General features: G+C 37.6%; 2 protein-coding genes across 2 annotated transcripts in view; both read right to left on the bottom strand.

Annotated features, from left to right (window-relative positions):
* Nucleotides 1-12,904, bottom strand: part of TRIM14 (tripartite motif containing 14) — a 50,736-nt gene that overhangs the window by 16,710 nt on the left and 21,122 nt on the right. The window contains exon 3 of the mRNA XM_043983199.1: nucleotides 4,919-5,152. Within this exon, the coding sequence (XP_043839134.1) occupies nucleotides 4,919-5,152 (234 nt within the window). The remainder of the gene's footprint in view (nucleotides 1-4,918; nucleotides 5,153-12,904) is intronic.
* Nucleotides 63-1,945, bottom strand: LOC122735554 (borealin-like). The gene is given in 5 exon segments (XM_043977571.1): nucleotides 63-312; nucleotides 314-637; nucleotides 639-717; nucleotides 720-1,176; nucleotides 1,871-1,945. Coding segments are annotated over 5 exon segments (1,185 nt in total).

A 12,904-nucleotide genomic window follows, 5' to 3' on the forward strand; every position in this document is an offset into this window, starting at 1 on the left:
AAAGTTGCACACGTTAAGTCCCATCATGACTGGCTCCGGCTTCTTGACGAATGTCAGCTGCTTCACTTTTGGGTCTGTAAGCTACTACAAATCTGAGCAAGTCTATTAGATAAGTTCTTAATGTTTCCCAAGGCCTCTGGATCCAGATGTGCCAGATCCATCTTTTTTTTTTTTTTCAGATCCATCTTTTGTAAATCACTGGCCAATAAGTGCATGCTCTCTCCTCCACCGACTGGCACAGTGAGGAAGACCTCATTGCTATCAGCCAAGGGGCTGCCGTTCACAGAGATGTTGTAAATCCATTCTCTGGCTGGGGGTGCATAGGCCTGGGGTCTTGAAGATACTGGAATCAAACCTGGGTGTCATGCCTGGAGCTGGTCCTAATATGGAGAAATCTGATCTGCCCATGGCTGGAGTAAGAAGACTATTTTGGTTTGACTTTTTGTTCCTGCCATTTGCTCGAATGGACTGAGTCTTCTTCTTGGTTGTTGGACACTTCTTTGCCTTTGTAGTCTGAAGATTAATATTTTCAATTTCTTCTTCTTCTCTAATCATCTCAGCCACTTTTGCTGCTTTCTTTGCTTGGACGGCTTTCAAGGGTGTCTGAATAGCTTCAGCTGTCAGCTTATTTATCTCTGATATCCAGGTAAGCTGTTGCTGCCTTTTCCAGGGCCTGTTTGCTTCTTCCTAGGGCAAAATAGTTAAGCCAATTCATCTAAGAGCCTTGGGAACCCGGAGGATTTCAATGTTGTAAAGATTGTCGACTTCTTTGATGAGGTTCTGGGAATCTGACTGCATTTGCTTCGATCTAATTTGTACTTCACCGTCAAAATCCTTGAGGAAGGAATCTAGCTTTCTCCCCCGCTCCGCGTTCTTCTTGGTCGTTCGGCTAGAGGCCTTCCTCAACGGAGCCACGATGCAGAGGCGGAGAAGAAGCCGCGCGGTAGGGCCGACCAGGGCGGCGGGGGCAGGTGAGGCGGTTGGGCGCTCGGAGAGGTCAGCCCTGCAGTACGTGCTTCCGCGCCCGAGGAAAGCCCGACGATTGTGGTCGGGCCTCTTCCAGCCGAAAGGAGCGAGGTCCCTATGAAGTCGGCAATGACCAGACCGGGTCCACCTACCGGTCTCAGGAATGTTAAATGGAGTCGCTGCCTCAGCCTGCGAATTCCAGCAAACTCCCTATTGAATTGTTCAAGCAGAGGGTGGATGCTTACTTGAGAGTGTTGGTGCTAAGGAAGATTCCTGTGTAAAATGAGAGGCCCAGTGAGATGACCCTCAAAGGTTTCTTTTAAAATTTTATTTTTTTAAATTATTTTCTTAGGTTATATATATATATATATATATGTATATGTATATATAATATATACATACATATATATATATTATATATATACAATCATTTCAAACATAATTCTGCATTAGGCATGCTGTGAAAGAAGAACCAGAGCAAAAGGGAAAAACTTTAAAAAAGAAAAACAAAAAAAAGTAGAGTATGGTTCAATCTGCATCCAGATTCCACAGTTCTTTTTTTTTTTTTCTGGATTTGGAGAGCATTTGCCATCATGAGTCCTTTGGAATTATCTTGGACCATTGTATTGCTGAGAAGAGTCAAGTCTATCACAGTTGATCAACACACGTTGTTGCTACTGTGTACAAAGGTACCTTTTTTAAAGGAAGGACACTGTTGGGATGTTAGAAGGATTTCCTAATGATGTCGAGGTCCTATAGATAATTCCATGTTGGAGATGAAGGTCCCTTTCTAGCTCTAAATCTATGATCCTATGATACGTTTATTGAATCAAGCCCTTGAACATTGAAGGGTCTCCTAAAAGAGATGCATAATCATTCAAGACAGTTCAGCTTAATTATTCACACAGGAAAACCCAAGTGCATGAAGAATGACTGGATGAATGGACAAGCTATCAAGCTGGTCCATCAGTACATACATCTTGGATAGACACTGTGGACAAACAATGAACAAGGCTCAGATCTGAAGAGCAAAGTGGGCAGGATTACCCTTAGGATATAATGCAATAACTTTGAATGACCCCAAGCTTCTCCCTGAAACAAAATCTTTTTAATATCAGTAATCTTCTGGTGATCTTATATGGCTATAAAATACTACAGTATCCAAAGAATTAAAGCTGCGGTTCAATCAAAGGATAATGAAAAAAGTACATGGTGGGTATGAGTATAACATAGCATATAACCAACAAGGAGCCTCATGGAAGAAGTCATCATATAATTAAAGACATCTTAGCTTCAGCCAGAATACCAAGGCTAGGGAAAGTGGGAAGCATTGACTGGATTGAAGCTTTAAAAAATATGGTTGGAGCTCTTTGATTAAAAAATAATTTAACCCTTAAAAAGAATAAAAACTTTCCCCCCATTTGTCTAGAATCCGGCATAGACCTAGGTTATAGAAAGGTTATTTTTTTCCAACCCTTGGTGGGGCTGAGGTAACATGCTATCAAGACTCTTAATGAGGAGAAAGTTAATTTTACAGAATGTGACCCAAGTAAACTAAAAATAGCAGAAAAGATTTAAGGACCCATATGTCTTCTGTGTTCTCTCTTTGATTTTTCTTCCTGGGGGACAGAAGATAAAGTTACAGCACACCTATCTCTTCTTTTCTGTTTTTGTTTTCTGTTTATCTGTCTCTTTATTTGGTTTGTAGCTGAGAAGCCTACAAGGTCTCATGTTAAATAATGTCCAACTGGCTACAGGATCAACAATATAATTCCATCTCATTTACAAGAATTCTTACTTACCTGTCTTGTGTCTTTAGGGTTTTAGGGTATTTTTGTTGTCTTGACTAGTGATTTAATTGCTGTTGGGAACTTTGTGAGGAAGCTCCTGCTATTGAGGTCACTGGAGTCATCCATTCTGCAACTGACAGTCTTATAGAAGAATTGACTGGGACAACAACTAGTTAAGTGACCTGCCTAAGGTCATACAATCAGTGTCAGAGGCAGGACTTAAACCCAGGTATTCCTGATTATGAAGTCAACTCTTTATACCTCGTGCCTCTCATTTTTAGAATTTCTGTTAAGAATTGTATTCTTGATTTGTAGAAGTAGTATTGGATGGATTTACATCTTTCTACTGAACAAGGAAGTGTTGCAATGGACAGAATGCTGGAAGTGGAGTCTGGAAGAACCAAGTTCTAATCTAAGTGGCAGATCAGTTGCTGATTTACATTTGTAAAGGGAGTATCCTTTCCCAGAGTTCCCTATCCCAAAAAAATCACCACTGCAAATCAAAACCTTCTCCGCAATTTTTAATCCCAGTTGCCTAGGGCACTGAGAGTTTAAACAATTTGCCCAGAGTCACACAGCCAGTATGTACCAGAGGAGGAACTTAAACCCAGGTCTTACTAGCTTTGAGGCCAGTTTTATGTCCACTATACCCTGATATTTGTATTTCTTCTCTCTTCTGTCCCTCTGGCTGTATCAAGGTACTTTAGATAAATTTTTCTAGAAACCATTAAGAAACAGAGACCATTTTTTCTCAAGAGAACTAGAAAGAAATAATTAAGGATGATTGTTATTGTTTCAGTCATGTCCAACTCTGTGGGATTTTCTTGGCAAAGATACTGGAATGGTTTGCTATTTACTTCTCCAGCTCATTTTACAGATGAGGAAAGTGAGGCAAACAGGGTTAAGTGACTTGCCCAGGGTCACACAGCTAGTAAGTATCTGAGGCCGAATTTGAACTCAGGAAGATGAGTCTTCGTGACTCCAGGCTTGGTACTCTATCTACTGTGCCACATAGCTTTCCTTCACTACATATAGCAAGTGATACTATGTTTATTGAATTGAATATTAGTTTGGCTACATAGCAGGCAATAAACGTTTGTAGTATTGAAAGTGAATGTGATTTTGCCTACATTGAACCAGTTTTTAACCTCTGGTTTTGATCACCCCTAGATGAAGTTACTACAATCACTGGAAACCTGTAGGTCTGAGAAATCAGACCCTGGAGGTATAGACAGGTAACAAGTATACGAGGTCTTTCCATCACCCTTCTCTCTATTACTACAGGTATAATTGAAAGTGATTCTATCATGCTGTACCCACCACCATTTGGATGAAAGGAGGCTGATGGATTCAAATAAAGGTACATTTAGAACAATTCTCTAGAAATTCTACTTTTGTGAGGACACACATAGCAATAAGGTCAGAAAAGAGGGGAAATGTAAGTAGGTATTCATGCTTTTAACAAATATTCATAGCCCATTGATTGATTAAGTTTTAGATTGTCTGGCTACTTTTAAGATAAACTATGTAGGGTATATGCTTATCTATATGGGTAGATTAAATGTTACTTTCCTGTTCTGCCCCTGAAATATGTATCTTATGTTTTCCTAAATTCACTCCAGTAGGTGAAAAGCAAGGGGGGAGGGAGCTGGTGCAGTTGTTAGAGTGCTAGAGTTAAAGTCAGGAAGACCTGAGTCCAAATCCAGCTTCAGAAACTTCCTTGCTGTGTGACCTTGGGCAAGTCACTTAACCTCTGCCACTAGAGAAGGAAATGACAAATCACTTTGGTATCTTTGCTAAGAAAACCTCATAGACAGAAGCCCATGGGTTCATGAAGAATAGGGAAAACCAAAAAGACTGGACAAGAACAAGGTGAAAAGGAATTCTGTCTTTTTATAATGTCTGGAGCAATCCAAGCTTCCTCAACAAATAATACTATCCATTGTAAATGAAGTCTTATGCTGTATCCCAAGCAACCCCATTTTCTCACTGTGGTACAGAATCTGTAAATGAACTAGTGTGAACCAACACATGAACTGAGAAGAAAAAACCAAAAAAGATAAGGTTCTCAAAGTGCTTCAAATTCCACATAAATAAAAACACTAATCATGATAAACTAAGATTAGTGGTTGATGACTTAAGTGTTACAAATCTCTTGTTACCTGTAGCAACTGAATAGGATCGTGCTGTTGGTGTATTCTTTGTATCTTCCTGGAAAGGTTGTTTATGCTGTTAATTCGTTCTTGACACAATTCCACTTGCTCGTCATATGTTCTAAATGCCTGTTGGGTGTTTCTGTCAATGAATTTATTTGCAGTCACTTCCTCTTCATCAAGTAATAACCGGAGTTCAGTAAATTTCCCTGTTATCCAGGTTTTAGTAGCCTCAGAATGTTCCTAAAAATAAAAGGATTTTAAAAAATTTCCAACTGATCATCCATTCTTTAATTCATGAATGTGTCATATGCATATATGGCTGACCAGCATTATGCCAGGGACTGGGGGGAGGCGGGGAGTGAATATATATATATATATATATAGATAGATAGATAGATAGATATGCATATATATGTATATGTGTGTGTGTGTATGTGTGTGTTGGGGCAGAGGTAAGAGAAGGAGTAGGTGGGATGGTAAATACTCCTCTGAAAACTGGAGAATAAGAAATATTCCCTGAGCCATCAAGTTCCCTTCTTTAAAAAAAAAATAACATTTTCCCAATTCCAAGTAAAGACAGTTTTTAACATTCATTTTTTAAAATTTTGAGTTACAAATTCTCTTCCTCCTTCCATTTCCTCCTCCCTCCCTGAGATGGTAAGCATTTTGATATGCTATATATGTGCAATCATGCAAAACCTATTTCCACATTAGTCATATTGTGAAAGAAGACAGACAAAAAATGAAAAAATAAAGTGAAAAATAGTATGCTTTGATCTGTATTCAGGCTCTACCAGTTCTTTCTCTGGAAGTGGATAGCATTTTTCATCATGAATCCTTTGGAATCATCTTGGATGACTGTACTGCTGAGAATAGCTAAGTCATTCATAGTTGATCACTGTACAATATTGCTGTTAGTGTGTAGATGCTCTCCTGGTTCTGCTCACTTTATTTTGTTCATGTAAATCTTTCCAGGTTTTTCTGAAATGATTCTGCTCATCATTTCTTGTACAATAGTATTCCATTACAATCATATACCACAACTTGTTCAGCCATTCCCCAATTTATGGGCATCCCCTTATTTCCAATTCTTTGCCACCACAAAAAGAGCTGCTATAAATATTTTTGTACAAAAAGGTCCTCCCCACCTTTAAAAAATCTCTTTGGGAGATAGACCTAGTAGTGGTATTGCTACATCAAAGGGTATGCACAGTTTATAGCACTCTGGGCAGAGTTCCAAATTTCTTTCCAGAATGGTTGGATCAGTCTGCAACTCTAGCAACAGTGCATTAATGTCCCAATATTCCCATATCCCCTCCAACATTTATCATTTTTCTTTTCTATTATATTAGCCAATTTGATAGGTATGAGGTGGTACCTCAGAGTTGTTTTAATTTGCATTTCTCTAACCAATAGTGATTTAGGACATTTTTCCATATCACTATAGATAGCTTTAATTTCTTCATCTGAAAACTGCCTGTTCATATCCTTTGACCATTTAGGGAATGACTTGTATTCTTATAAATTTGACTCAGTTCTTTATATATTTGAGAACTAAAGCCTTTATGAGAGACACTTGCTGTAAAATTATTGTCTAATTTTCTGCTTTCCTTCTAATTTTGATTGTATTGGTTTTATTTGTGCAAAACCTTTTATATTTGATATAATCAAAATTATCCATTTTATATCTTGTAATGCCCTTTATCTCTTGCTTGGTCATAAATTCTTCCCTTCTCCATAGATCTGACAGGTAAACTATTTTTTTGTTCTTCTAATTTGTTTATCTTATCAACTTTTTATGCCTAAATCATATACCATTTTGACCTTATCTTGGTATACAGTATAAGATATTGGTCTATACCTAGTTTCTGCCCTACTGTTTTCAACAAGTTCCCTTCTTAACAACAACCTTTATGGTTAGAATGGTAGTAAAGATTCCCTTCTTAAGGGAAACAATTTCATCAGAGAGGGCCCAGAATACCTGGAGAACTGATCTACAATCACCCCCCTTTGAATCCCTCACTCTCCTTGACTTGCTATTCTTGTTGCACTAATTTTCAGCTCTGAGTATTTCTTACCTTCCCCTTCCCAGCCTCATTTCTGGCTCCTGGACTTACAAGCCATGTTGTCTCATGTTAGAACTTCCCTCAGTGCCTGGAGCCTCCTCACCCTGATGTCTTCTCTTTGAGAGCTGGGACTATCTTTTTGTTTGCATTTGTATCCTTAGTGCTTAGTACAGTGCTTGGCATATAACAAGCCCTTAATAAATCCTCCTTCCTTCCTTCCTTCCTCCCTCCCTTCCTTCCTCTCTCCCTCCCTTCCTTTCTTCCTTCCTTCCTTCTATCCTTCCTTTCTCCTTCCCTCCCTTCCTTCCTGCCCGCTTTTCTAGTCTTGCTCCTGGGCTGCTCAGTCCCCAAATCAAGTTCATTTCATCCAAATTTATGATTCATTTTTCCTGATGAGTTCTTATTGCCTCTTATCAATTCTTTTTCCTACATGTATTAATTTCCTATATCATTTTGCACAGTGACTCTTCCTGAACTTTTCAATTCTCTTCACTCAGCCCCTTTCTCTTCCCCATACTAATAGCTTATTACTTCACCTATTTTATTATTGAGGAAAATAAAGTTATCTTTTATGAGCCTTCAAACCTCAAAACTTCTTAAGGTATTCCTTCCTTCTTTCCTGTCTCTGAGTAAGAGGGCATCTCCATTCTTGCCTAAAGATAACTATTCTAGCTGTTCTAATGATCCTATTCCCTACCTCATTCCTCTAGGATCATGTTCCTCCAAGCATTTCATACAAATTTTCAATTTTCTCCGTTCTAGTGATTCCCTCTCTGACCCCTCTGTGTTCAGATCTTCTCAATTCTCTTAAAATATCTCTGGACATTATGAAGTTCACAAATATCCACAAACATGTACATTTTCATATACAAAGAACAGAGAAAAGAGGACTGCATATAGAACAGTGTGTCTCTATTTCCTACAGCTTTTTAAAGCATATGTTAAAATTACCACAGTAGGCCCCTCCCTATCCTGCTTTCCGAGTCCCCCTTTGAACTTCTTTCCACTCTCTTTTGTTCATTTTCAATTGTTTCATCAATGATCTTTCATTTCTCTTCTTCTTTTTTCTTTTACATCATTATCATCTCTCTATCTCCCAACCAAAAAATTGAAAGACCTTTGTAACAAGTAAGTAAGATCAAGCAAAATAAATTCACACATTGGTCATGTTTGAAAATGTAAGTCTTATAAACCTGTCCCTATAGTCCATCATCTCTCTACTAAGATTTGGGAAACATGTTTCCTTATCAGTCTTCTAGACTTGTGATTGATCATTGAATTAATTTGTGTTCTTAAGACTTTCAAAGTTGTTTTCCTATACAATATTGTAATAATTGAATGAACTGTTCTCCTGTTTTCCATCCATTTAACTATGTATCAGTTAAAACCAGTCTTTCCAAGTTTCTTTGAATATATGCCTTTTGTCATCTTATGGAACAAGAGTATTTCATGTATTGCAATTTGCCCAGCCATTCCTCACTTGATGTATAAACATTTTGTTTCCAGTTCTTTGCTATAGTGAAAGTGCTACTACAAACTTGTCACATTTCTAAGAAAAACTTCATTAATACTTCTTATCCCACTGAGCTAACTATAGACTCTCTCACTGCCAAATATCTTCAAAAAGCAGCCAACATCCGGTGCCTCTGTTGCTTAGCTCCTGCTTACCCTTTAACCACTTACAATCTGGTTTCCCATTGCTAAAACTGCTCCCTCAAAATTCAATAATGATTGGGGCAGCTAGGTCGTGCAGTGGATAAAGCAGTGGCCCTGGATTCAGGAGGACCTGAGTTCAAATTTGACCTCAGACACTTGACACTTACTAGCTATGTGGCCCTGAGCAAGTCACTTACTAACCCTCACTGTCCCACAAAAAAAAAAAATCAATAAGGATCTCTTTATTATCAAATCCATTGACTTTTTCTTAATCTTCCTGACTGTTCCTGATCTTCCCTCAGCATTTGACCTTTTACCTATCCTTTCTACCCCCATGCTTTTAATTCTCTTGGCTTCTTTAAAAGCTTTGCTCCTTTTATACCTCTCAGACCACTCCTGTTTCTTTTTATGGCTTTTTTGGTTTATTTCTGTAATTCCTTTGTTGTAGGCAACTCCCTGTGAGGATGCTCTCTCTACCCAATGTAGATTTGCAACTGTTCCACAATTTATAGTTTCAGAATTACCTGTGAGCAACAGTGAGAAATAAAGTGACTTGTCCAGTCAGTCAGAGGTAAAATTTGAATCCAGTCTTCTAGATTATGAGATCAGATCTCTATCCACTCTCCACATGCCACTATTTTGCTGGCTCAGGTCCTTCCAGAATTCTTCCACAAAGGACTTACCCAATTTACAAAGTGGGTGGGCAGGAGGGGCTTCCTCTGAAATTTTTTTTAGATATTGTATAGGGAAGAGTGCAGTACCCATGCTGTCAATCTATTGATTATCCATTAATTGCACATGTATAACCTATATCTGATTGCTTACCACCTCAGGGAGGGGAAGGGGAAGGAGGGATGGAATGAGAGAGGGATAAAATCTGGAACTCAAAACTTTAAATAAATAAATAAATAACTATTTACTATCCATAGCTCCCATGACTTGATGTTTGGTTATATATATCTTAGATGAGATCCTTTATGCTGTTTCTTATATCTAAGTCATCATTGCCAAAATGCTACAACTTATTTATGTTCACCACATACCTCTTAATTGCCCTGAATCTGATCTACTTGCTTGTCCTGGGAGAATCAAGCCTCTATGACTCTGTATCATTATATAACCTTTTCATATGTTCTAAAGCATTTTCTTTTGCTTTTAAGAATTCTTTATACCGTAATGCACATTATGTTTACTTGTGTAATCTTATCCCACTTAATTGTAAGTTTATTTAAGTCAAAGACTGCATCTTATTTATTTATTTATTTGTTTGTTTATTTATTTATCTATCTATCTATCTATATTTTTTTAGTGAGGCAATTGGGGTTAAGTGACTTGCCCAGGGTCACACAGCTAGTAAGTATTAAGTGTCTGAGGCTGGATTTGAACTCAGGTACTCCTGACTCCAGGGCCGGTGCTGTATCCACTGTGCCACCTAGCTGCCCCCTTATTTATTTTTTAATATTGTTTCTTCCTCTATATCCACGTTGTCCTTCTTCATGTCCCCCAGCTCCTACCAGTGGTTAACATAATGCATAACACATATTAGGCACTTAATAAGTGTTTGTCAAATGAATGGATAAATGGCTTGTCTTCTCTCTCCATGTATTTCTAGAAAATAAGGATTGTATTTTTGTAATTTCTTGTGTATACCTCCTCAGCATCAACCTTGGTACTATGACCATAGGTGCTCAAAAAATTCTTCTCGAATAAATGAATGCATGCATGAATGAAAGAATGGATAAGAGAAGACAACTTTAATGCCCGTACTTGTTTGTTTTGTTGTGGTTGTCCAGATTCACTCCTAGGGAAGAAGGGCTTGCTAGTGGAAGAGATTCAGACTTTGTTGCAGGTGTTTTGTTTTTTTTTCGGGGCAATGAGGGTTAAGTGACTTGCCCAGGGTCACACAGCTAGTAGTAAGTGTCAAGTGTCTGAGGCTGAAGAATTTGAACTCAGGTCTTCCTGAATCCAGGGCCAGTGCTTTATCCACTGTGCCACCTAGCTGCACCCACAGGTGGTTCTTAAAAAGAAACAAGTCCTCTTTATCTATCTTCCAATTCACAAAAGGTAAGAGGACATTTACTCCCCCAAGAAAGGGAGGCCATCAAAACCAAACTAATTGCTGTATTGCCTAGTCCTTGGTCCTATAGAGAACAAGAATGTCCCAGAGGGTTGGAGTTATAATTCCCAGAAGACTTGGAAAAGTCGGGAAGGTAGAGAGGATGATGAACATGTTCCTGTTACATATATACACAATTTTATGTTATAACTTCTCTGATTAATTAATAGCTGCCCAGTTTCTCAATAAAGCGTTCCTGTTTATGTACTATCTATTCAAAGTTTCAGCATTAGACAGATGAGTAAATAAGTCTGTCATCTGTCTCACTGAAATAATGAATCATGTATTTATTTTTTAATCTATCTGACAGACTTTGATTAAAATACCTTCTATACCTTCTATTTAGATTCTAAAATCCCAACTAACAAAGCAGGTGAATTGGGGGGAGGGAGGGATGATCATTTATACTACTTCACAAAACCACATATAAAAGACTTCTTTTTCCTACCATCAATACATTTTTGTTAATAAGTTTATACTCAGAGTCATCTGTTTTCTGCCCTATCCTGATAACTTGGATAGTGGCTCCTTGGGCAGGGTTGCAGGGTTCTACACTGCATATAGACTCAGGAGTTGTGAGATACAGAAGGGATCTTCTTATTCTCAAGTCAAACTGGCTAATTTTATAGATGAAAGAACTGAGGCCCATAGAGATCAAAGGAATTTACTAAGGTCATGAAGCCATGGGTTCTTAACTTGGGGTACTTGAACTTTTTTTTTGTTGTTGCTAAGGGTTTATTTTAAATTTATTTTTCATGTACTTTCTCTTATTTAAAAAAGAAAATGAACTTAAATCTTTTTTGATTATTATATTTCAATAGAATTGGCTTCCTTTGTAATCCTATGCATTTTATGCATTTAAAAATATTATTCTGTTCTAAGGTCCATAATACAAAAAAAGCTTAAGAATCATTGCTCTTAGCATTTATGACACTGATCCCTCCTGCTCAGGGGTCTGGGATTGATTGCCAGAGGAGAGAAAGAGTCACACTGATGATTCTTATTTCATTAAATCTCATAGGTCTTTTTCATTTTAACTTGCTGCTTAGCTCCATTTCTCCTAATTATATTTTGCTGAAGTTTCAGGCTACACACACATACACACATACACACATACACACACAGGTGTCAGTGTATGTATGTCAACATTTTTATGTAAGAGACAAGAAAGAGAACTGAGTGGAAAAAAGACTGAATAATGATGTTTATATTTAGAATTTCCTTTTTTCTTTTTTTTAGAGAAGTCTTAATTTTTTTAATACATGTAAATTACATGTAAAGTTATTTTTTTGAGTTCCAACTTTTTCTCTCATGCTCCCTTCCCTCCCCCATCCCAAGGATAGCAAGCAATTTGATATAGGTTATACATTACAATCATGTTAAACATATTTCCACATTAATCATGTTGTAAGAGAAGTGAGAACAAAAGAAAAAAACGCAAGAAAGCATAAATAAGAACAATAACAAAAAAGCAACAACAAAGGTGAAAATAGTATGCTTCAATCTGCATTCAGACTCCATAGTTCCTTTTCTGAATGCGGAGAGCATTTTCCATAGTAAATCTTTTGGCATTGTCTTGGATCATTGTATTGCTGAGAAGAGTATCACAACCGATTATCACACACATTTTGTTGATACTGTACATAGTGTTCTCTTGGTTCTGCTCATTTTACTTAGCATTAATGCATGTAAGTCTTTCCAGATTTTTCTGAAACCCATCTGTTTATCATTTCTTACAGCATAAGAGTGTTCCATTACCATCATATACCACAACTTGTTTAGCCATTACCCAATTGATGGGCATCCCCTCAATTCCAACTTTTTGCTATCACAAAAAGAGCAGCTATAAATATTTTTGTACAGGTGACTCTTTTCCCCTTTTTTATTTTCTTTTTGGGATGTAGACCTAGTAGTGGTATTGCTGGGTCAAAGGGAATGCACAATTTTATAGCCTTTTGGCTATGGTTCCAAATTGTTCTCCAAAATGGTTGGATCAGTTCACAGCTTCACCAACAGTGCTTTAGTGTTCCAATTTTCCCACATCTTCTCCAATATTTTTCATTTTCCTTTTTTGCCATATTAGCCAATTGGATAGGTGTGAGGTGGTACCTCAGAGTAGTTTTAATTTGCATTTCTCTAAGCAGTAGTGATTGA

Source organism: Dromiciops gliroides, chromosome 1, assembly GCF_019393635.1.
Source record: "Dromiciops gliroides isolate mDroGli1 chromosome 1, mDroGli1.pri, whole genome shotgun sequence".
Lineage (NCBI taxonomy): Eukaryota > Metazoa > Chordata > Mammalia > Microbiotheria > Microbiotheriidae > Dromiciops > Dromiciops gliroides.